This window comes from Python bivittatus, unplaced genomic scaffold (genome assembly GCF_059951505.1).
Source record: "Python bivittatus isolate LINGU-HERP-01145 unplaced genomic scaffold, Pbiv_v1 ctg000160_np1212, whole genome shotgun sequence".
Classification (NCBI taxonomy): domain Eukaryota; kingdom Metazoa; phylum Chordata; class Lepidosauria; order Squamata; family Pythonidae; genus Python; species Python bivittatus.
This window is the reverse complement of record NW_028277076.1, coordinates 1466459-1491323: the sequence shown is the minus strand read 5'-3', so window position 1 is coordinate 1491323 and position 24865 is coordinate 1466459. Positions and strand designations below refer to the sequence as shown.

The window sequence follows — 24865 nt, the reverse complement described above, 5'->3', positions numbered from 1 at the left end:
CGGCAGGATTAACGGTGGGGTTGGCTTGGAGTTGCAGGATCAAACCAGCTTCCGTTCAGATCACTTCTTCTCGCACAGCCCTTTAGCAAACAATGCAAGATTAGGGTTCATTGCCTGCATTCAGAGAACAAACCTCAGTGGACGATGATGCGTAATCTGAGGATTGAGATCTTCCCAGCTGTCTTGACGCGTGTTTGGGTTCTCTTAGCCTGGGGGTGAAGCAGATCGCTGGCAGCAAATTGTAAGGGGCCGTCCCCAGGCGTGGAAATGATAACCCAGTTCACGAACCTGCTTTTGCTCCTTGGAATGAGGCTGATGCGTTGCTAGACTTCAAAAAAATAGGTCGATCTGGAATTGCAAATGTAGAGTCGAGGCCTGGGACAGCAAAGCGGAAACCCTGCCTCCGGTGCATGGCCCTGGGCCAGCTTGTCTTGGCTTGGCCTCAGTTGCCTCACCTGTAAAATGGGAACAGCGGTTATCCCTCCCCCTGTCCAGATGGCTCCCCTGGGCAAGTGAGAATTTGCAAACACCTCCCGTAGCACAGAAGTCGCTGTTAAGAGCAGGTTCTCCTGAGATGGACCCGGAATTATTTCCAAGGCAGCAAACTTGTCTGGCTCCTCACCGTGCTTCCAGCCCCCCAGCCCCCCCCTTTGCTTCTTCTCTCCAAGTGTTGCTTTATTGCTGTCTTTTCCCCGTATGGCTGTAGCCACATCTGGCTTTCAGTGGGAAGAGCTTTGCGCAAGAAGGATAAAAGCCGGGTATGGCAGCGGGGTGGAGGGTGGAGGGGAGGCATCTTTATTATCCAGAACATTCTGGGATCTTTATTGTCCCTTGGCAAAGGTGCCCTTTTCCTCCGAGCGCCAGCCGATTAAGAGCCGATACCGGCACCAGGGAACGTTGGTTCCGGCCAGCGTGCCAATCGGGCGGCAGGGAGCAAGGACCAGACCTGCCCTGGGCTTCCCCAAAGCCACCAGAGTTCTGGGCATTTCCGAGGTGATGGAAGGAAACCACCTCCCTCTGCAAAAATTAGACCTGAATTCTCTTGTGTGTTTTTTGGGGGGTGCCTTTTGCAATTTGGGGCACGCCGTTTAGAAAGAGTTTGGTGCCCCGGGGGTACAGCTGCCCTGGGGCTGGAGAAACGGGTTCAGCCCCTGATGAAGGTGCAGGGCAAAAACTCAACCGCAGCTGGTTTGACCCTTGTGAGAGGAGCCGTGTTTCCTTCTCTTGGGGTTATATTTTATTTCTTTAAACGTTGAAAGGAACAGAATAAATGGTGACTTAAAAGAAAAAAGAGGAAGAAGGAGGTTGAAAGAGACATAAGGGATAAGAATAAAATCAGGTTGGGATGTCGTGGGGAAAGCAACAGTCCCTGTTGGTGTTCGTATTTGGAAATCCCAGCGGGGTTAGCTGGACTGGGACATTGGGAAGAAGCAGGCGGCCAGTCATATGCTCTTGGATGGGAGACCACTAGGAAATCAAATTTAGGACATCGAATTTAGCGTACGGCTGTTTTCATTTGATTCCTGATAACACAGTGGTTTCAGTGGCATTCAGCTTCTGGCCCGCTGGTCTGCCTCTCCGGGATGGGCAAAACTGCCCAGCTTGATCTGCATCAGCGGGGGAACTAAAGGGAGATGGAAGTTGCAGTCCATGGATTTAGCTGGGGTATATGTCCCGTAGGACGAACGAGGCCCCAGAGAGCCACCCAGAGCCATTTTAGCCTCGAAGGATCGGGAGGGGGCTCGCGGGGCTGTCAGCTCCTGGTTCTGCTTCTCCCTCTTCCAGGTTGGAGATCAGATGAAGCTGCTGCAGAATTGCTGGAGCGAGCTGCTGGTGTTTGACCACATCTTCCGCCAAGTCCAGTACGGGAAGGAGCATAGCATGGTGCTCGTGACCGGCCAGGAGGTACGACCGGGAAACCGAGGCTCCTGCCCACTGACCGTACCTTTTGTACCTGGGGGCAGCCGGCGAAAATGACCCCCATCTCCCCCTTCCAGGTGGACATGTCAACCGTTGCCACCCAGGCGGGATCCATCCTGAACAACTTGGTGCTGAGAGCCCAGGAGCTGGTGCTGAACCTGCATTCCCTCCAGGTGGATAGGCAAGAATTTGTCTGCCTGAAATTCCTGATTCTCTTTAGCCTCGGTAAGTGGCAGGTTGGGGAGGAGGAGGAAGGGGATGGGGAAGCAGGGTGGGAAACCTCTGCAGAGCAGATTCTCGTGAAGCACAAGGAGGAACCGGGGTGAGCATGATCCGTGTCATCCTGCCCCACCATTATCCATGGGCTGATCTGGTGAAAAAGCCCCCCTCCCCATTTCTATCCAGGCCTCTGCACATCTGCTCTTAACACGGCCACCTCCCCGCTCGGCCGGAATATCTGCGGAAGAGGCCGGGCTCCTCCAAAATTTTGGGAGAAGCTGCCCTGCCCAGCTTCTCTGGTGCCAAAGTCAACCTTTCAGTAGATTTGTGGACTCGGTTCCACCTGCATTGCTGGTGCTCCAGATGTTCTTCCCTGGACGAGAAGAGGCATCTTCCTTTCCTTGAGCATCACGTCTTTCTTGATATTATTTCTGGTCTCCGCCCTGCCTCCTTTACGCTTCGAAAGTTCAGCTTGCCACTCCGCGCTACGGGCGGGGGGGGGGGGGAGAATCTTGCCGCTGGGCCTGGATTGGATCCTCTGTTTTGCACATGGGAGAATTTTTGCCCAAACATCTAGATAGGGTCTTTGCAAAACAGGGCTGTTGACAGCGCCTTGTTGTGGGCTGGTTCAGGCACTATCTGGGGAGATTTGCGTCAGAGGAATTCAGGGGTGGTTGGTTGCTGTTCAGCAGATGTAGTTCCCTGAGATTACAGCAAAGTGCGGAGCAGGAGAAGCTCACGCATTCACATCTCACCTAGACATAATAAATACAAGGGTTGGGGAAACCGAGGAAGATCTCGCTTGAGTTGCCCAGCTGTTCACTGCCCCCTCCTGTCACCCCCACGTCCTGCTGAAAAGTTGGACCTGTGGCTGTCCTGTCCCCATTCACACAATCTCTAAAGCGTTCCTTCTCCCCAGCATCGTTCCGATGGACGCACCTTTAAAGGCGATCACCATTGAGTCAGACCATCTGGGCCGTGCAAGGAGTCTGCATGCCTGCCTCTAAATTGCACCAGCGATAGCCTGGGCTAGCCTTTGCGTAGGACCTCTTGGCGAGGTCAGCTCATTTGGTGGCCCAACCTTTGGAAGGGGTCTTCTCGGGCTCCCCTTCCTGTGTAGAAATTTTCTACAGAAAAGTGGGATAGGAATCGGATTCTGTTTTCCAAGCAGGGAGCGCGGCGGCCCCATCACCTTTTGCGTTCCACACGCAACCTCTTTATGGGTTTGGGAAACGGTGTGCAAAAATGTTGCCCGTTGCCCTTGTTCCTCTTTTGTTCCGTGTATCAGAAAGGGTCTTCTGAATCAGGAGGGTTGGGAGTTTCCCTTAAAAACAAGCAAAGCCCCAGCGGGCATTCTGATGGATCGAAATTCTGCAAAAGTTTCCAACTTTGGTGGGGCATCCTGGACCTTGCCTCGCTTAGCAGTGGCATATTTGGCTTTGAACGCCTGAAGATCATTCTGAAGGACCGATCTTCCTCTTTAAATAGAAGCGCAAGGAACCCCCAAAACTGGCAGGGTGAGCTTGGGAAGAAGGACTTTGTGGATGAAGAAAAGCGCCTCGGGCCTGATCCAGCCTTACTTGCCTTTGCTCCAAACATAGCAGGGCTGAGCCTTCGGAACTTGAGATGGCTGTTCTCACCTAAGCCAACCGCGGCTGGCTTCTTTTATTCCCTTTCCTGCCTTGCGGTACGGACTTGTCGCCAATCGGGGTGGCGTCCGCCAGTTTAGACGGCCGGCCGTAAAAAGAGGAGCCAATTTGCAAAGGGAGGAGCCGGCCACGGCTCCTAGTTCTGATGGCGACTTATTGATGGCCACCACTGGGATCGCAGCGAGCAGACGCTGTGGACTTCCCAGAATGGGTCCAGAGGGGGGCGGGCCCCTGTCAGCGTGGCCGACCTCTTGTGACAGCCTCTTGGCCCGATCCAGCCTCAAGGCCGTTCTGACATTCTTCCCTCCTCTCGAGGCAGCGTCAATGCGCTGCTTTTCCACAGCACGGAATGGTCACCCCCCTTTTTTTTCCGCATTGCGTTAAAACTTCCGGAGCTGGAAACAAAAGGTTACCCGTGCCCGTCTCTCACCGCGGCCCTGGGTTCGGGTTTCGGCTTGGCAGTGCCAGTTCCCGGCTGGGCGCCTTTTTCGCCTTCCGTAGGCTCAGCTGCACCCAGCAACCTCCCCTTTTATGTGATGGCTGTGATTGCACTCAGCCGGAGAATTTTCACATTTCCTCCCCCCCCCCAGCCGGGCTGTGGCACAATCCGAGTGCCTCCATGCACACGTGTGCACAAGAGGACTGCCATTTCGGATTGTAAATAGATTTCTCTCTTTCTCTCTCTCTCTCTCTCTTTTTCTCCTGAGTAGCTAAGGAGGTTTAATTAAAATTAGGGCTTCTCCAAACAGCAATATTTATGAGGATGGCACAGGTTAGCTTTGTTCTCCTGAAGGGTTTAATAGAGCCTTAATGGATTGACCTACCCTCCATCTCGTACGGTAGACTGACTTCCATTCTCCAAACAGCCACTCCAAGGGAGGGGAGCAACAACGGCTTTTATTGCGGCTGCATTCCCATAAGCGATTGCAATTTATCAGAAGCCTCTGGCAAACAAAAGGAGCCGTGAATGGGAAGAACACTTGAGGGCATAGAAATAATGTCCCCCCCCCCAGCGGCTCCCTCCGCGCAAGGGATGGCTTTGTCGCAGGACGAAGACTTCGCAGCCGCTGCAGGGCCTCTCAATGGAGGGAGCTGATGTAAGGATGGGGACGACATTCTTTATGCCTTGCAAGAATGAAAAGATTATTCAAATATTCAATTAAACTGTGAATAGGGTTTCTTCTCCAAACCAGGTGAGTTCATCAAGATGAACCTGCTATTGTCACGCCGGTGCAGGGCGGAGAGATTTGACATTTAGCAACGTAATTTCTGGCATGGGGGAAAGCTGTCGGTTTGCGCCCCTCCCTCCCTCCCGTTCTTTCCCTTCCCCGGGCAAAAATCGCAGCCAGTCGGGCTCAGCAGAGGAGAAGGCAAAGGGGGTCTGCTGGCTGGGCTGGAATCGAGCAGGACGTGGCTTGCTTTTCCTTGGGGGGCATCTCCGGCCAGGTGGGCAGGGGCTCGTTTGGGGTGGGCCTCCTGGAGACATGACCATAATTGCCCTAGTATTAATAAGATTGCAGTCATGGTAATTGTTCTGGAGAAAATCCATCTTTGTAGCGGCCGAGAGTCGACGCCGATGGGACGGCCCATCATCTAATCAATAGCTGCAGAATCCATTTCCGTTGCTAAATTTCGGGGTGAGCCCAAGCCCACTAGTTTTTAAACCACGGCACCAGATTCACCGTTACCTGAGCCCAGTCCTTTATGGCTTGCTCCATAATGCAAACCATGGTTTGCACGATGCGGGGAGGCAACTTTTCTAGTGCCTTCTGAGAATAAAAAAAATTGGCTTTCCAAAGCATCTCAGAGAGGTGCAATTTGGGGGCGTGCAGTGGGGGCCCTTGGAAAGTGGGTAGAGCCAACCCCCCCCAAATCTAATTGATGCTCATTCCATTAAATGCAAGAAATAGTGCAAATTATGCCTCCAGCAATGACCAGCCAAGAGATTTATTTATTATTTTTATTTATTATTAAATTTGTATGCTGCCCATCTCCCCCCAGCAGGTGACTCTGGGTGGCTGCCTTGACATCTTAGCCAACAGGGCAGAAATACGTTTGTTCCTCTTGCCCGATACATTTTTTTTTCTTCCGAACGATAAACTATTCCAGTTCTTTGCACAGGAAACCAGCACGCTCCGCACCCCTTTTGACACTGAAAGAAAAAAAGAAAGGAAAACAGATCAGTGCTAAAATATCCCTGAAGTTTAACTCTGTCTAAAAAATCATCTGTAAGTCTTAAATATCTTCCATCCAGGGAGATATTCGTTCGTTTTCATTTGCCTACTTTTTCTTCTTTCTCCTGATCATAGAAGGTCTGTAACTTGCTGTTGAAATTTGGCAAGCGCCACCCAGGGGTGCCTGCACGAGCAGTGCGCATAAATCATGTGCCCGCCATCTTGATTTTCTTTGATCCACGATCCACCTGCTGATGCAGTCATAACCCCCCCTTCCTTGAGCCCCCCCCTTTCTTTTTTATTGGGCATCTCGTTTTTACTTATTTGCTTTTTCCTGTCTTCCCTGGGCATAAAGAATTTCAGGACTGTGGAAGCAGAGTTGAGCTGACTGAAGCGTTCGCCTCCTTCGGGAGCTGCTTGGAAGATTTCATGTGTTTCCCAGACTCCTCCGTGGCACCCTGGCGAGGAGGCTGAAGACTGGGCAGAGAAGGGCAGGGTTTCCTAGCAGAGCGCTTTATTTTTCACCCAACAGCCGGGGCCCCTTGCTCAGCGTGATATCTGAGCCCCCCTCAGCACAGACACCTCTGCAAATTGGGAACCGTCTAGGGGGGGTTCAGGAGCTCTGAAAAGCACAGGGAATGAGCATCTGTGTGTGGGGAAGGGAGCCTGCCCCAGACAGGAGTAAGCAGGAAGGTCCTGGGCATCTTCGAATGATCCCTCTGTGGTTGCCCCTCGGCTGTGGTTTCCTGACCCTCGCCACGCACGGCTTCTCTGTCTCTCGTGTCCCCCAGGGTCTAACGGGGATGGGAACCAAACAACCTGGTCATCACTTTGCTTTCACACCTGCCAGCTACCTCCCTTGCCTTCCTGCAGAGGGAGAGACGTTGCCTCGTCTTCCTAAAGCCCTCTTGCCCACAATATACCCATGGGGGAGAAGCTGTGCCAGGCAGCGGGGATCACGGTTTCCATGTCGGCTGAGCCGCGTCGCAGCTTTCTGGAGGCCAAGCAGATTAAGGCAATCTCTCCGCTGCCCAGGGACACAATCTGGTGGCCTAGCCGTTGTCTGGCAGGGAGGCGAGCGAGCGAGCGAGCAAGCGGCCGTCCGGCTGAGGGCCGGTGCCTTATTTACGTACGGGCTGTGGCGTTTTCCCTGCTGCTGGCTAGAACGCCGCCGATGGGCACGCCAGAGCGGCCGCGGGCAGAGCTCCGAAGGAGGTCCTGGCCAGGCGGAGGCTGGGCTGACCCCTCCCCGCTTCCTCATTTTTTGCTGCAGATGTGAAGTACGTGGAGAATTCCAGCCTCGTGAAGGACGCCCAGGAGAAAGCCAACGCCGCCCTGCTCGAGTACACCGTCTGCCATTACCCGCAGGCCACGGACAAATTCCGGCAGCTGCTGATCCAGCTGGCTGACATCCGGGCCCTCAGCGTGCAGGCTGAAGAATACCTGTACCACAAGCACCTGAGCGGGGAGGTCCCGTGCAACAACTTGCTGATTGAAATGTTGCATGCTAAGCGGACTTGAGGGGTCCCCGTGCTCCAAGGCACGCGACGGAGGCTGGGGCGGTGGGAGAGAGGCGGGCCGGGGGGTGTTTGGCAAGCAGGCAGGAGCCCGGTGTGCCCCCCGCGTCCTTCCATCGCCCCGGCGTGCTTGAATCCGGCCGATTCCACCCAGGGGCCCTCCGTCCGCCGGGTGTTTCCTTTGTCCCGATCGATCGTCAAAAGAGGGAGGTGGGGGTGGCGGTGTGGTTTTGGACATCTGAAGGAGCAACGCTCAACTCTGCGGGGCAGCTCTCGGAGACTGCTTGGAGGCTGAATCTGCGGCGGCGTTCTGGGGGGTGAGATCCCAAACGGGGGGTGGGGTGGGGGTAGAGAGGGGGGCTGCCCTGCCTTTCCACGGCCTCTTGGTCCAGCTCCCCCCGTGGCCCCGGAGCGGTGCAGATCCGAAAGGCCTGCAGGAGAAATGTGGCAGAATCCCCTCGCTTTGCATCCTTCGAAGGCTGACGGAAGTGACCGGGGAGGGGGGTTCCCTGCGATACCCGCGTGTTGCATTTTGGAGTACAGCCTGGGCTCTGTGTGCCTAAAATGCAGGGAACTTGCTTTTGGGATGTCCAGAGATCTGAGCAACTTTGGGAAATGGCACAGGAGCGTTCCCCCCTCCCATATCTTGCGGTGGGGAGCCAAGATATCTTGTCCTGGTGGAAGTTGAACAGACTTGCTACTTGGATTTTCCTTTTAGATCCCGTCCCACCCCCCCGAGTGAGTGTTCGGTCCATGCTGGGGCACGGTGACTCATAGTTGGCGGCTGTATCCTAAATCAGTAGTTTCCCCTCTGGAGGCCTGTGGAGCAGGACCTCTGGAGCCCATTAAAAGGTTGCCTTATTCTTTCTTTCTTTTTCTGCCTAGCAATTTTGGTTTTTTTGCTCTGTCCAGCAAGAAGTGGATCGTTTCCAACTGCCTGGCTCACGTGAAGAGAACCGCTGCCGTGTTCCGAGGGAGGCACTTCCCAGAGTCATAGATCACTGCCCGTATTCCCCCCTTCTAGTGAGAAGGGCTTTCGTCTGGGCAGCCCCTGCCCAGGAAAGGCCAGATCTGGGTGACAAGCCACGATCTGTCTGGGCCCACGTCTGAGCGAGCTTCCCTCTGGAGTGTCCTGCAGCTCTTGAGCCATTCCTTAAAAACCATCCTTAGCTCCAGCTTGCGAGAATTTGCCAATCACGAAGACTTGCTTGCTTGCTTGTAGGTGTGTTCTTGTACGGGGTGTGTGTGTGTGTTTCAGTATTTCTCAGAGTCAAACTCCCGTTGGGCCTCCCACCGCCCTGCCCACGAAGGTTGAACATCTTCCCGACCCCTTTCTCGCTGCTCGCCCCACTCTGCTGAGACAGGGAAGGCCCGTTGGAGTCGCACTCACAGCGCAATGTTGCTCTGGCAGAGAGATTCCTGGGGAATGTTCACTTAGAGCAGTGTTGTCCAAACTTGGCCACTTTAAGATGAGTGGACTTCAACTCCCAGAATTCCCCAGCCAGCCATGCTGGCTGTGGAATTCTGGGAGTTGAAGTCCACTCATCTTAAAGTGGCCAAGTTTGGACAACACTGGCTTAGAGGCACCGGCCACCTGGCTCCGGGGTTGCATGGGTTACAGAACAGCAATTTCAGCTGAGCTCCGGGGCTGGTCCTTTAGCAGGCAAGCTTGGGGCTACGAGGGACCTTCCTCTTGAGTGGGATGGTCAAGAGGCAAATCCCCCCCCCCCGGCAACGCTCAGCCTTTGCCGTTCTTAAAGCAAGCTTCCATGTGGCCGAATCCATGTTAGTTAAGTGACCCCCTTCTCCTGAGGAACAGCGACGAAAACCCTGGTAGCCGGCTTGGGGAGCTGCCACGCCGGGCGTGTTTTCCCATCCTTGTCCTCCTCCACCCCCCAGAATCAGTTTGACCCAAGAAACCTCTTTGGGGCTGTCGAGTGCCTTCCCACCCAGGTCTCCGCAACGGTCCGATTCTGCCGCCCCCCACCCCCACCCCGGACGCTGCAACAGTGGTATTGTGATGGCTTGTTCCTGTGTTTTGATGATGCCTTTCTGCTTTGGATGTGACTTTGGGACGACCCTCTGTGTGTCTCTGTGCACGTGTGGATGTGCGTGTTGCGGTGTGAGAGAGGTGGAGGATGTCGTTTGGGAGAGATGTTGCTTCCTTGGTCTGTGAGAGGAGCTGGGTGTCTTCCCCCCACTTCCCAAAAATGAAAAGTGCTCTTAAGTGTCTACTGTCCTCTTTTCCTGTCCTCCTTCAGAAATCTTTATGGAGGTCCACCTTGCCAAATCCAGACATTCCAATAAATTTTGCAATTCCTCTACAGCCTGTCTCCAAAACTTCTTGGCCTTCGATGACCACGCTTGTCCTTCTTTCTTGCAATCGAGAACTGCAAGAGATGCAGCAAATGGGTGGGGCAGCAGGGACCCTGGAGGACTTGTATGGAGGAGCTGGCCCCATCACCCCATGGGTGGTAGGGTGGGAAGGAGCCCTAGACAGAAAGCTGTTTCAGCCCCCTTTCCCCAGCCAGCAAAAGTGAGGCCATTTTGGCTCTAAAAGGAATTGAAGGGAGATGTCCTCCTTGCCTGCAAGGCTGAGGTGTCCCTACTCTGAAAATCCTTCCTGGAGAGCAAGCGTGGCTGGAGTCTGGCCAGCTGTGATAAGACGCCAGGCCCAAATCCAGCTGGAGGCGTGGGGGTGGCTCCGAGGGGGTGCCCTGTTCCTCCTGTGAAATGGCTGGGAGAAAAATCTGTGTTGAGAAGTTGGCCTGGAGGAGGACGGAGGGAGGAGCACAGAGCCCAGGAACCACGCCAAGAGTCAAAGCAAACCAGCCACAGTTGCAAAGGTCCTACCCTGCGAAGTGGTTTTTCTGAGAGACCCAAAAGCAGATGTGGAGGACGATTTTCAGAGGCTGACTTCTAGGCCCCACTGAAGAGTCTGAGGTTCTGGCATTGCTAGGGGACACCTCTCCTTTTCTCCTTCGGGTTCTTTTGTTTTTAAACCTTTCACTCGGATTTCTGGCTCACTGATCAGATAGCAGCAGCCTTCCCCAAGCTGGTGATTGTTCCAGATGTGCGGGACTTGGGTGGCCATCATCCTCAGCCCACATGGCCGAGGGTATCTGGAGGCCGCTGGTGTGGAGCAACCTGAGAATTAGGATTTGAAAGGGAAGGTTCAACACCAGCTTCTCGAGGCAAAGCGAATGGCTCCGGCGATTCGGCGGCGGAGTCTTAAAATAATTTAATTTTTCGGAGAGCCCAGGTTTTTCACACACCTTTTCACCCCCTCCCCTGCCCTCTTCTAAAATCACAGCAGATACGTCTGACCACATGTAAAGGTTTGCCAGAAAACAGGACGGAAGGATGAGTTCCAAGTTTTATTTTGTTTCGGTTGAAGAATCCCTCAAAAGATACAGGGTTTATCTCACTGCTTGGGTTTCAAAATATGTAGCCAAATTTTGATACTCGGCAGCGACAACAAAGGTCCCGTTATCCTGTTTTCGTAAAAGAAACAACTCTAGGAGTTACTTTAAACATTGAAACAGTCACTTTCCCCCCAACCCCGTTGACCGAATTCTTAAAATAATGAACGTCTATGAAGTGCACGTACATCCAAGAGTTACAAGCCACCTTTCCCCAAATGTTGCTATCTCTGGATGACAATGCCCATAATGCTTGTCTGTACCTTTGCCTTTATGCCTCTTCAAAACATTCTTTCGAACCGTCTTGAACTCGAAGGAGATCAGCCATTCCAAAACTTGGAGCAAACGTTGCAGGGAGGACACGCATAGAGACATCCAAGCGTTGCATCCAGAATGAGATGGGATGAAAAATAGGAATCTTTCAACAAGCGCTATCCAAATATAGCTGGCACCCACAAAGTCACTGTCCTGCTGAAAACTGGGAGAGGAGAAAACTCTCAAGGGTGCCCAAAAGCTTCCTAATCATAACAAAAATAGTGCACGGAAAATGTTCCATCGGTGCCCATGGAAGCTTTTTCATGCTGAAAACGGGCCAGTCAAAAGGCTTCCATTAGCACCCATGGCCATTTTCTCATGCTGAGGATGGTGTGATTGGAAGCCCCCATCGGCACCTTCTCATCAGCCCTCTTTGACCTCATCTGTCCCAGCTTGACGTCCCTCGCTTCTTCCTGCTGAAAACAGGGTGGAGATGGCATCTCTGAAGGCTTCTTGGGGGGCGGCTGGTTGGGAAAAGCCATTGCAGAGATCGTTGGCGTGGCAGTTTGGGGGCAGTGATGAAAAAATGGGGAGACAGAAAGCTGATCAGCCTTCTTGGCAGGCAGGAGATGGCTTCCAGACCTCCCTTCTGGGGGCAGCTACAGCAGAAGGCTCGTCTGAAGGACTGCCTAAGGTTGGTGACCAGCCACATCAGAAGAAGTTGAGGAGGAAAGGAAGTTATAATGAAGAGCTGTCACCCACCAGGCTGGTCCTCTACTCAGCACTGTCCTTTGGGGTGACTGGATAGCATTCATTGTGGCTGTGTTTCATTTATTCCAGCGTAACAGATCAAAGTAGTGGTGCACAGTTAAGGCGGCTTGTCGCGTAGCCCGGTCTTCTGTCTGTTCTCCTTGGCTTCTAGGCAGAAGCTCCAAGCGAGTCACAGGGAGGAAGGGGGGAACAGCTGCTCTCCTACCAAGCTTGCCATTCTAGGAATCAGTACCCCCTCCCCACAAAGACCCAAGTAACCCACAGTCCATGGCAGGGGAAAGAGGCAGAGTGGGAAGTGGGAAGTCGTGAGAAAGCATCTTGGTTAGTAAATTCTATCTTCAGGGCCAGATCTGGAAGAGGCTGGAGAAGAACCGGGCGGGCGAGGCCCTCCGCCCTTCCATCTCCTGGGTTTCCAGCCGTCAACATTCACGGGATGGAGACACGTCGCCTGGGACAGCTCCACTCATAAGCCTGCAGGACAAGAGATCATGTTTTAGCTTCGTTTGGCGTTTGCCTATTTTTTTAGTCTAAAAAGTAGCTGGGGGCCAGACAAAGAGGGACGAAAAGTAAATTGGAATTTGTTTGCTGGCCGTTAGATTAAGGACCCACCGTCAACAGGACCCGCTGCCAAGTCATCGCCCTTGGCCCAAGCCGCAGACGTTGCCTTCTCCCACCACTGGAGGGGTCGCTCTCCAGCAAGTGAGATCCAAGCCCCCGGCCTCACTGTTACCCTTGTGTTTTCACGGCAGAGGGCAGGGGGCACCCACTTTCTGCCCCCTGGCCAAAGGAATGCGCTTCGCTTTGGGCACTGGGCACCGTGGTTGGGGCCGACGCCTCGGACGCTCAGCCCCAGTCTTGGGTCAACAGTACCCCGTTTTCCAAGCCGCTTGGCTTGCATCGTAACAGGCTGGGGGCGGGGGATCCTCGCTTGCCTGCAGCAGCTCCCGCTTGCTGGAATGGCGCCCACCTCCCGATCCTGTCGGTGCCCAGCTGCAGGGACAAGGAGGCACATGTTGCTATGCGCGGCTTAGCAACATGCAAGATGTATTCAAAAACAATAATGAAATTATCGCAGGGAAACAATGGAGTGACACTTGAGGAGACAGAGGCTGAGGCGATCTCTCCTTTGCCAAGACGGAACAAAAGATGGGCCTCATTGTGTGGGTAAATATATGACAATATCCTCCCCCCCCCACCCGCCCCGCACAACCCAGCCCTGTTTTCCAGGGCCCTCACCTCCCCACATAATGGAGGGAAATGAATATCACCAGATCATACCTCTATAAAGCCAGCCAGAAACTCATTAGGGGGGGTTATGTTTGGGGGAAAGAAACATGTGGCCTCTTGTCAAGTGAATATGGTCCAGAGGCTTTTAACGGGGGGGGGGGGGCTGTGTGTGAAGCAAGAGAACAACCTTCTCCTTACCATCAGCGCTTCGCATCCTGTCTCTATTTAATAATATAATTCTCTTTATATCCCCAGGACCTGAGGAATACAATGCAAATTACGGTTGGGTTCCCCTCCCTCCTGGTTTGAAAAGATGACTTAAAATAAGCTTGCAAATAATAGAGCGCAAATCGGTTAGCGATTCCCACCGGTGCAGCCTGCCTGATCCTTTCGTCTTTGCAACTTTCTCGGCAATCGTTCTGCCTGGAAGGAATGCTCAGGTCCGTCCTGGGCTGCCCCTCTGGGCTGCACATCAAGAAGGAAGCCGATCCAAAGCTCAACGTGGCCCCACCCAGGTCTGTGGGTGCAACGGCACCCTGAGGCCACCCCGCTTGTAAAACAGGAACGCAAAGCCCGTTTGCAAAACTGGAATGGCCCCTGAGTGGCCTTGCATCTCAGGGAGGTATCCCACAACAGCCTAGTAACCAATTCCACTGGAGTCCCCAATGAAGCTAAATAATAATAGGAATATGAATATGAACAGATTTGCATATGGTGTTTTTCCTTCCCTTTACTATCTTCAGCTGAAGGGGTAGGTAGAGCTGGCAAAAGGTGGGCAGCGTAAGAGAGGCGAGAGAGGCGAGAGAGGCAGAACACTTTGGGTAGACCAACTGTGCATTGCATGGAAGAAGGCTAAAGTGGGGGTCCACGAGCAGCTACCCCCCAACAGAAAATAGAATTAATTCAGACCTACCACTTAAGAAAGAACAGGATCGCTGTTTAGCAGGCATAAAACCTTGGGGTGGGAGGTGGGGCGGGGAGAAGCTTTGCTGGGAACAGACCTCTGCATGTCTGCACCCAGCCTTCATTTCTTCCTTCACTGCCCTCCTGCACCCAATTCTGCACGGAGAGGGGGTTTGCACGGGAGGTGTGCAACGGCACACCCTGGAACTGGGCTGCCATAACTGAAAAGGCCACGTCTCCTGGGCTGGGGCTTGCCACTGCAGAGTCCCCCACCCTGTTAAGGGGCCACAGATTCAGACAGCTTCCAGAAGAGGGAAAAAAGGGGGGGTGTTGCAGACTGTTAAGAAGGGGGGGAAATGGGCTTCAGCAGCAGCACATCCACAAGCAGGGATGTGTCTTTGTCAACGGCTGTCCAGGGACTTGCTCCCCCAGCTTCAGCCACTTAAGTGCGGCTTCTCCGTCTCTAGCCCTGCGACCTTGGAAAGAGCCCATCTAGTGAGAAAGGAGATTCGGTGCCCCCCCCTCACTTTCCAGGAGGTCTCAGCTGGAGGGAGAAGGCCCATCTCTGGCCCCCACAAGAATGCAGCATTTCAGAGGCTTCCACGCTCTCCCCCAGGCTAGAAGTAAGATGGCAAAGGGGGCCAATAGGAGAGAAGGGGCAGGAAGTGGGAAAGAGATGCCTCTTACGAAGCAGCCCACCCTCCAGCATCCTGCAAGGGCTTGACCATTGCACGTGGGAATGCAACGCACAGCCCTTCTTCCTCACATTGCCACTGGATGGAATCAACGCAAGCCCAAACTTAAACAAACCTGGTTCTTGCAGGGTGGTGGCCCTAAAGCCAAAGGTAGGACTGACACATTTAGCAACAGGGGGAGGAGAGCTGCGTTCGTTCAGGGGCTGAATCAGGTTGGGAAGACCCTCTTAAAACAAAATGGGAAAAACAGCAGCCACGTGGACGACCCGCCCCCCCCCCCCGGTCCTAGTTCATTTGCACGGATTCTGAGCGTGACAACGCTCACAGCTAGCGGAATGTGAAGCAGCGGGGCTCTAATGAAAAAGACAGAGGTTTTCCTCGGGCCCCGAAGCATGAAAATTCAGCAAGGCCAACTCACAAGAACCGACGGAAGACATTACCTGATGATTTGAATGCAGTCAGTTGTACAGCCTGGGGGGGAAAATAGAGAGAAAGAGAGAGGTTGATCCCCCAAAGCCTCTGCAGGGAACCACCATTTGTCTTCAGCCTCCTAGCAAAACATCTTACAAGACGACAGTTTCCAACTAAACTTCGCTAACCAAACTTTCATCACACCCCTAGTTCGCAAAAGTTGGCGTGAGCAGGCAACCTTCACCTCGATCGTATAAAATAGCTGAAAATCCAGTCTCAGGTGACCCAAAGGCCTTTTTAATTTGCTTATCGGCCCAAACCAAGGTTCTGTCTTCTACCTTTCTATTCTGCATCCCTAAGAGGTCGTGATCAAATTCCAGGTCAGCTCCTTTCCAGTCCCCTTCTGGGCCGCTCGCTTTTGCAACGCTCCACTCCGTTCAGAACTGGAGATGCCTTGTGAAAAAGAGAGGCGTATCGTTTCTTTACAACCCGCCGGTTGTAAAAACTATTCTCGTCCGTTCTGGCTCCCAGGGGCGCAGCATCCTTGGTTCTTCTTTCAAGCTGGAGCCCTAACGGATGATGTGATTTGTAGTCCGTATGTCCAGAAGGAACCGAGCAGCTCCACTGTCATAGAATTCTAGGGTGGGGAAGGACATTGGGGTGTTCCAGTCCTACCCCCTGCCCAGTGCAAGGATTTCATACTATTCTGGACAAACGGCTGTCCCGACTTTTAAAGATCGTTTAAAATCATAAATCTCGGATCAAACTGGTCCTGTGCAGAGGCTGCGTCCACACAGCAGAGGTACCCAGGTCAGTTCATGGTCAATGCATTTGGAGAGCATTTTAACCGTTTTTTGGGGGGGGTTGCGGGGGGGGGGTTCTTAAAATGCTGCATCAACCAACTTGTCGATGAGTTTGGGATTGCCTGGATCAGGCAAATCCAAGAAAGGGTTAATCCCGGAACCGGGCTAAGCGTGTTACATGAGCCGGAGTTGAACTTCAGAATTACTGTTTTCCGTTTCTCACCCAAGCCCAGTGCAACAACTGTGGTTCAACTCACGCTTATCAACAGCCTGCGGAAACCCTGTTACAGTTTTATCACGGACGAAATACTGTTTGAACCCAGTGAGATGTGTAGGTGTGAGAGTGTGTGTGCGTGTGTACAATGCGTCAAGTCACTGTTGACTCAGAGTGACTGCACAGATATTCTCCATGAAGATACATCTACACACGCACCCACAGAGCTCCTCTGTGCACCATGCTGAAAAGGTCTTTTTTTTTTAAGCCACGTTTCTAGACCTTATGATCAGGAAGTCGAACTGGAACGGAGGAGAGCCAACCTTTGCGATTCTCCCCGCCTCCAGAGGTCAGTGGGATCGCTTCTCCTCCTGTCTTGAACTGCACACAATAAAGGTGGGCTTTCAGACTAACAAACCAAAATCCAGGTCTTTCCGTCCCCCTTGAGAGGAGTAGATGAAACGCTGCAGAGGCACAAGCTTTGCCCTGCGCAGAGCCCACTCCCAACCCGTTCTTGTCTCTCCAGCTCATGAAGGAGATGGGAAACCAGACGCAACGCTTTCTCTCGCCTCTTAAGGCCAGCGCTGGCCTTGGCATTTAAAAATTATCAGCCGTGCTTAAGCACTGACCGCCCTGCATGGCTTAATTGCTTTAGCCTGTGCTTAAGACTAGGTGCCCATTAGGCTGGCAATGACATCGCTCCCTTGATCTGACACCTGGAAGATGACCGGCACGTTGCTTTTGTTATGCCCAGGGCTAAGCCAATGGCAACCGTCCCCTCGGCTCAAAACCAGACGCCAGAGAACGCCGCTTGGCACACACATTTCGCTGATTAAAAGGGGGGGGAGGGAAGGCAAGGAAAAGGGAAAAAAAGCTGTTTATTTGGCGGAGAGGCATTTGGCGCCCTTGGATATCAAGTGGTAGAACACTGCATAATCCTTTTCAATAGCGTGGCAGAAATGTAATATATGTATGCACACACCCACATAATCTGGCTTTGCCTTTCTAGAACACTGTGTGCGGCCGGGAGGTTGCTGCTGCCAACCGACGGGCAAGGGGGGACAACGGAGCCCGGGTGTCCTCCTAGGGTGGAGTCCAATGGAGCTCCAGAAAGGGTCGATATCTTTCCACAAACCACAGGCGTGGAGACGGAGTGGTGGACGTGCCCTGGAAGGATGGAGAGGCCCAGCCTCTTCCCTGGACCTCGGGGGCATGGGGTGGTTGTCACCTCTAATAGCTAACCTACAACATGGCTTCCTGCCTAGGTAGATGGCAGGGAGAGTCTGCAGGATGAAGGTGGGGTCCTTCCATGCCTGAGAGATGGAGGAGAAGTATAGGAAGATCAAGAAGATTCAGTAGGAACTCCAGCGTGGGTCCTACGGGGGATTCGTTACAGCCCTAGATTCTTCAGGGGTAATGCAACTGGGGGAATGGGAGTTAGGTAGGACAAAGAGCAGGTTTTGTCTCATTTCTGCAGGTGGACATTGAGAAGAGGAGGAGAGGCAGATCCTGGGAGGAGCATCTCTTCTTTCCATGTGGAAGGACCTCCCAGATGCTGCTGACATCACTGATTGTCCCCTGTATGCTCAACCAGAGACACCCCTCCATCAACCAGCCACACACCCTGCCCTGAGACAATGGGACATTAGTCTCACAAGTTGTTCCCCTTAGCCAGTCTAACTCTTTCTTCTACAAGATGGTGCCCTGCAGCTGTTTGGGGCCCAAAGACTGCTGAGGAAAAAGGAGCAATCCAACACGGACCACAGGGTGCTTGACTGACCAGGGGCTGTACACCCCACACTTAGCTATAACACCTGTTTTACACAAGAGTTGAGTTGAGTTGGCTCAATACATTAAGCCATACTGACAACATGGCTCGACACCAAGGGGAACTTGATAATTTATGGCATCCTCTGGGGGGAAACTTACCGGTTTCTCTGGTGACATAACTGATGAAACACTCCGTGGGATTTTGGCACTGAAGTTCCCTATATTAGGGAAAGGGACATCAGTTGGATGCAATGGAAAAACATCCGAGTGCAGTGCATTTCTTCCCACTGGCTGGAAGGAAAACTGCTCTCCCTACCTTTGCTCTTGGCTGCGGTGTCCTTCTCGGTGGAACAGGTTGTGTTTTCTGGCGTGGTTGGGTTGAATCTGGCCATTTCCCAGGATGTGTTCCTGGGGCTTGAAAGATAATTGATCGGGTGGGAGCAGTTCTGGAACAACAGGAGAACAGAAAATCTGGAGGAAGAGGACCTTCCCCGAAGTCTGGAAGAGGCAGAAAAAGCCTTCTGAGATGCTCAAAAGGCAGGTGGGCATCCATAGGGTGCAAACAGTGGACTGGATCCAGATCCAGGCAGTCCTCCTCTGAGCTGACCCATTGAAAGCAATGGGATGGAAGTTGGTTTTGACTAACCTGATTTCAGGGGTAGGAGAGAAGGGTCTGTTCTATCTTTGGATCCAACCTCCCACCGCTTTGAAGGCAGGAAGTTAGTACCTCTGGGAGAAGGCTAGACTAGGCATGCCTCCTGTAGATGCTAGCTTTCTTTAGAGAGGGAATGTGCAGATTCCCAAAGAGAAATTCTACTGGACCAGCCTCAGAAGAGGCCTTTCTTATCTGGGCAGCAGAAACCCACATGTTCACTAGATGGCAGCCAAGGGACACAAACAGCTCCAGCATGTTGCTGCCCCATATTGGCCAACCCATTTTTTCCAGTTCATTGATGGAAGGATCTGGAAAGACCTTCTTGGAATGGTGGGCAATAAAGACTGATGGACAGAGAACCAAGGCAGCCCTGAATTTTCAGAAAGCCCAGTTGGCCTAGTAGATAGGCCTTCATGGGAGTAAAAAGGGCTACTTCAGAGTAAGAACTCTCCTTGTGAGTAAAACTCACAGGAATGCAGAGGGCTGACTTGCAGCTGGACTTCAACTGCAGCTGGGCTTCAATTAGAGCCTAGGTTATAACACCTTGCAGTTCAGACTTGCTGGATTCTGCAGTGGTGGTATCTAACCCTAACCCATGTTTCTGCCATTATGTGGTTTTGTTCCCCTTTTATTTCCCGGATTTCTCTTTGATCCTAACTTCCTGGTCCAGGTTCATGTCAGAGCTAACTCCTGGATGTTGGCTTCAGAAAAGGCTCTGCTCACCAGGTACCTGAGTTCTTCTTGGCTCTTCTTCTTTGGTCTATTGGGCAAGCCTTTCTAGATAGAACACTAACCCTTGAATAACACAAGAGGAAGCACATCTTTGCCTCCTTCTGCAAAAGGAACCAAGAGGGGTGTAGTACAGGGCGAACTAATTCACTGTGAATCTACCCCCCTCAGGTGCAGCTTGCTCAGGTGGAACCCAATACTTCTGCCTTGATTGAGGTGGTATCTGAAAGGCCTGAGGTGAGACTCTTCTTATGGTTTTGCTTAGGAATTCTGCACTGTGTGATTTATTGATGCACGGAAAGGAAAGAAGGGTGATGGTGCCCCTTGGCTGGCGTGTCCTTGGAGCCTTGAAAGGAATGAGAGTGTGTCATCGCAACCCTCAACTGCTTGTCTCTGCAGCTAGAAAAGTCTTGGGGCCCCAGACAGTTCAGAAAAGGACAAATCAAATGGCAAGGAGTAGACTGTGAGTACAGGCAAATGGGCCACCACTGTAGAAAAACCTTTTCCAACTTGGTGCCCCAGATGTGGTGGGACTCCAACCCCCATAATTCCCTTTGGCCACACCAGGTGGAATTCTGGGGAGGACAGCCCCAGCACATACGGAGGAGGCCAAGTTGGAATACATTGGCCAAAATGAAATTGAAGGTGGAGAAGGATGAAAGATAGTCTTCTGGTTTCTTCAGACCTACCGTGAATGAGAGGGCTTTCTTCTTCTCCCTCATCCTCTGGATGGCATTCCGCACCTAGATATGGAACACAAACAGAGGTTGGCCTCTTGGTCCAGAGCATCCACACCGATGTTCTCCTGGACACAGGAGGGCCCCATGTGTGGAATCCAGATCAGACTCATGTTCTGTGAGGTTTCCTAGTGCAGGGAGGGAGAAATCTCCCCATTCCATACTGAAAGAGCAGGGAGCTGGGGAAGGCTTCTCAAGACTTTCTCCTTGAGAACTGGGGGAGGGGGCATCCTTGAATGACATCTCTAGGTGATGCTAAACTACATCACCCAGCATCCCTCACTGCCTGCCACGTGGGATGGGGCTGCTGGTAGATGCTCTTTAGCAACATCTGGAATCCTGTAGGTTTTATGGCCATAGTTTTTCTCCCTTTTACACATAAGGAGAAAGGAAAAAAATTCTCATATTGATCAATGCTAGTCTTGAGTTTGTATTCCTATCTGTATTCAATACAGTTGAATTATTGCTACTTAAGTTTGTGCTTGCAAAAAAAGTGAAATGAATCATACGGATTAGCACGTGCCCTCCCAATTTCCCATGCTTGTTTTAATTCCAGAGAAAGTCAGAAGTTCTTTAAACCATGGTATAAGTGATGCAAGATTCTCCTAATCTTGGGGACCCAGCTTTTTTTTTTTTTTTTTTTTACAATTTAAACAAAAAGCTGAAAAAGTGAGCTAAGCCTCAGCACCCTCTCTCAGAGCAGGCTTCCCCAGCCGCTGCCCACGCCTTCCTGAGTTTGTTTAAAATCTTAAGGACTAGAAACTTGGGGAGGAGGTATTTTTTTTTAACAAGATGCTGCGTTTCTAAGCCCAGCCTTACCTCACTGTTATAGATTGCATAGACCAGGAATATGTAGAGGCCCTGTAAATAAAAGAAAAAACAAACACAGACAAGCTAAAGAGGTATTGATGTGGAAAGGTTATTGTTTTAGCTGCTATAAAGGCCGGATGTGAGTTTTTTCTCTTCTCCCCAGCAGCCATTCCATTAGGCTGCAGCTGGAAAATGACAGAAAACTCAGCCGAGAAGCTGACGATTTCTGCCTCTTCTTCCTTTTGAAAGGTGCCCATTCCGGCTGCCCACGATGAAAAGATCAACGGTCTCGGTCTGCGTGACAGAATTACAGCTTGGCATCATATTAACCGAAGAATCAGGGGCTGCTTTTCTTGTGACACCCCCGTGCTTGCGGGTCACGTTTGGAAGACAGAAAACCTCCATTTGAAAGCGAAATAATAACGTTTTGCAACCTAAGTGACATATTCAGGGGGGACGGGAGGAGACGTGGAATACATCTTTTAAAAGAGAGTGGTTCAATTGCTCTTTTTTTTTGCAGAGCGCCCATCTTCAGCTGCTGTGCACACACCTTTGGGACGGTTTCAGAAAAAAAGATCTCGGCTTTTGGATGAGACTCAGGTAGAGGGGGGCTTCACGCCTCGGAAAGGCAGGTTCTAGCTGAAATCTACTGCTCTCCACGGATTCAGACGGGGAAGCCAGAAACTGTAGGCAGAAATGCAAACCCCAAATCTTCACTTTCCCAAGCGGGCTTGCAACGGTTTTCAGACAAGCGGCTCTGATGGAGCTAGAAACGTCTCCATCTAGAGGCTAAAAGCTGTGCAAAGTTTATAGGCCAAGGGTAGAGTAGATGAGGGTTTTATTGTGCAATTGCTATGCCTCATTCCTGGAATTTTACTAGGGGTCCAGATAACTCTCTTGCATTTTCTACGTCCTTTTCTCTTTTTTTTATTTCCACCCAAAAACTGCATTCAGAGGAAAGAGGACAATTGTACAACCGTTTTGAATGCAGCTGAAACTAAACACGTTTCCTTAGAACCAATTTTTTATTCCCCCCTCCCCGAAAAATATTTTATACAATTTGGAAAGCTTGTCCTTGGTCCTCAGGAGATAAGTATTTAAGAAGTCAGTGACAGAAGTAGTTTGTCTTATATTCTGAAGAAGAAAAGTGAAATTTTGCTGGTTTCCATTCGGTCATGAAATGCAGGCTCGAGTTAAGAGCGTTGATTAATTCTGTGGTGTTTTATTATTAACTGTTGAGGACTTACTTCTAAGAGGTTATTTTCCTTTATTATAAACAACAGTCCTTTATTCCAGGAAATGGGCCTTTAGATTTACTTAATTACTTTCTTGGTTTTGCTCTTGAATTTTCCTTTGTAAAGCAAAATTCTAACCAGAAACAATTTCTTTTCCCCCCTCGTGAATTCTTTCAGCTTTGTCCCTTTCTCAGCTTGATCCTTTATTTTCCCCAAGAAAACAGGGTCCCTGTCATGGAAAGCCTTCACAGATTTAGTGCTAGCTTGGTGTGGACTTCACACAGAAATCTTTCTGTTTCAAACGGAAGGGAATTGTTTTAAAATTGCCCATTTTCCAGAGAGGGAACTGAAGCTGAGCAGGACATACAAAGTCCATGACAGAAGTTTAGGAAGACTGCAAAACTCTCGTCGTGGCAGTTTATATCCTCTGAGCTTGAGACCTAATGATGTGCCCGTTTTTCATATATTTATGCAATGAGTTCTTGTTGAAAACTCCATGCCAGGTGATCCCTCTTAATTGCTTTGGAGATCTGTGAGTTCTGCTTTTTGGAACGAGAAATGACTCCCTTTTCGAAGCTGATAGACCTCTACCACCATGCTCCCCCCCCCCCGTGCCCTCGAGTCTTTGCCCTTGCTCAGGGTGGGGCCTTGTACCCTCTTTGTTCAGAATTTCATTTCCCAGCTATAAATCAACCCTGCTTTACCCTCTGAGCATCTTCCTCCAATAGTTGGCTCTGGGTTTTTTTTAATCTGATTGGGCTTCGCTTCCCCAAGTTCCCCCTCGTTCAGCTATCGCAAAACTTTGCAGCTGACGCATTAATTGCAGCTGGTATCGCTGCAAGCCGCAGGGCTCCCACGCAGGTGGGGGAAGGGGCCGCGCACCCTGTTGCACTCTCTGCAGATGGAAAGAGGCGTCACGGGTGGGGAAACCGGACACATGCGTGTGTACACACTCACACTCTCTCCCCCTCTCCTGCCTCTGGTTGGTTCAGCCTGTTTGCATCCACCTGGGTCTTATACAGTGGGGTCTTTAAGGGGGAGGCAGGCTGGCATCCAGGGCCTGTAAATATTGGTCTGTCTTTTCCAGGAGCAATTACCTCCTTGTGCAAAGTTGCAGCAATTAACTCCTGTTTTGTTCCATACAATCTTTCCCTGGCAGTTGAGGAAACACTCAACTGTTCTTGCTGGTTTCTCATTCATGGGTTGTTGTGCATTTCACTTTGGATCACAGGAAGATAACGGGGTTTCCATGGGGGGGGGGGAGATGAGAGAGAGATGACTAGCTAGTTGGGGGGAGGAGGAAGGAAGACTTTCCCAAGTATAATATTTAATTAGCCAGCTGCAAAAGAATTTGATGCTGAGGATTAGCCTCAGAGGAGGAGAGGGAAGAGGTAAAAGTTGGATTGGCTAAACTATGGTTTGCTTAAACAAGAAGCTGCACTGGATAAACCACAGTAGGCCAGGCTTGCACCCTGCTGAGCCCAATTCCACCAAATACCTTATGGATTTGCGTGTTGCGCAAAGGAAGCGCCAATCTGCCCACCTCTTCCCTCCATCCCTTTTAGCAAGAATTTCTGGGGTTGCGCCAAGGCGTCCTTGCCTGTGGCCCTCAGATGCAAAGGTTTTGCTTCCTCGCCACGCCTTGGGGCTCAGGGGACGTTGCATGGGCCTGGACGAGCTTCTGCTGATGTTCAGAGAGATGCTTTGGTTCACACAAACTCACCTGCAGGGAGTTCAGCAGGATGAAGATATAAGCCCAGGTGATGCTGAGGTGGACGAGGATGCCACAGACCCAGGTGAGGCCCAGGACAGGTAGCAGCACTAAGATGGGCTTGGTGGTGGCCCTGCAGAAGGGAGTAGAAGAGAGAACGGTTGGCCCTTCGCAGCCAAGCCCCAGAGCTGGGCTCCGTGAGCCAGAGGTGATTTATGGGGTGCAACTTCTCATCGATTCTCCATGTTTGGTGGAAAGATGCTCATTTTCTGCTCTGGGTTGTTTTAATCGCAAAACCTGGAATGACTCTTCAAGGAAAGGTGAAAGGGGGTGCGACAGAGGGGAGATTCAGCACTGAGACGGAGAGCTCTGCCAGAAGAAATGGGTCCTTCCCTGTGGGTATTTCCAAATTACCGCCAAACAAGCTGAACAAAGCATTCCCCCTTTTTGTCCCATCCCAAGACAGAGACCCCCGCCTCCCCAATCACCATTTCAGGGAGCTGTGGAGACAGCCCACAACCCAGGAAGTGGAGCCCAACGAACAGAACTGCATGTTTCTTGAGTGGCTTTTTATTATGACTTCTTAATCAGGGTTTTTGCAACAAGCCGCACCGGGCTCCTGTGGAAATAAACAATTCCAGCTTGGACCCCTCCAGACTTTGGCTCGCAAACCAGCTTCAGTCAGGGATGGCTCTTATAAGTCATCCCCCCCCCGGGGAAGACGCCTCCAAGCCCCCGACTCCGGAGATGTCATCGCGCCCTCCAGCCCCGGCCTCCACCTTCAGGGCTGCAAACAGAGTTGAGGATATTTACAGCACCGCAGGAACAGTGTGTGTCTGGTGGCTGCAAAGCGGCGCCAGGGAAACAGCAACAAGAGATTCTCGTCCGCTGGCCTTATCGGAGGCTCGGGGAGATGATCTTATGACCCTGAGCGGGACCGCGATGAGCAAAAGAGAGGAAGGTGGGTGGGGTGGCTGCAAGCATGGTGGGATCAAGAGGGGGTTTTGAGGGACAGGTTGGGGAGAGGTGTGGCTGCGT

At 51.7% G+C, this 24865-nt stretch overlaps 2 protein-coding genes across 2 annotated transcripts in view; one reads left to right on the top strand and one right to left on the bottom strand.

Moving 5' to 3' along the window:
• The window catches only part of NR5A1 (nuclear receptor subfamily 5 group A member 1), a 32540-nt gene extending 24759 nt beyond the window's left edge, over positions 1 to 7781 (top strand). The window contains exons 5-7 of the mRNA XM_088146878.1: positions 1786 to 1905; positions 1998 to 2145; positions 7236 to 7781. Of these exons, the coding sequence (XP_088003004.1) occupies positions 1786 to 1905; positions 1998 to 2145; positions 7236 to 7483 (516 nt within the window). The 3' untranslated portion in view covers positions 7484 to 7781. The remainder of the gene's footprint in view (positions 1 to 1785; positions 1906 to 1997; positions 2146 to 7235) is intronic.
• A 3099-nt stretch (positions 7782 to 10880) lies between these two features.
• Positions 10881 to 24865, bottom strand: part of ADGRD2 (adhesion G protein-coupled receptor D2) — a 29399-nt gene continuing 15414 nt past the window's right edge. The window contains exons 21-27 of the mRNA XM_088147264.1: positions 23840 to 23960; positions 20891 to 20932; positions 20024 to 20077; positions 18267 to 18396; positions 18110 to 18168; positions 15193 to 15223; positions 10881 to 12398 (exon numbers count right to left, since the gene is read on the bottom strand). Of these exons, the coding sequence (XP_088003390.1) occupies positions 12391 to 12398; positions 15193 to 15223; positions 18110 to 18168; positions 18267 to 18396; positions 20024 to 20077; positions 20891 to 20932; positions 23840 to 23960 (445 nt within the window). The 3' untranslated portion in view covers positions 10881 to 12390. The remainder of the gene's footprint in view (positions 12399 to 15192; positions 15224 to 18109; positions 18169 to 18266; positions 18397 to 20023; positions 20078 to 20890; positions 20933 to 23839; positions 23961 to 24865) is intronic.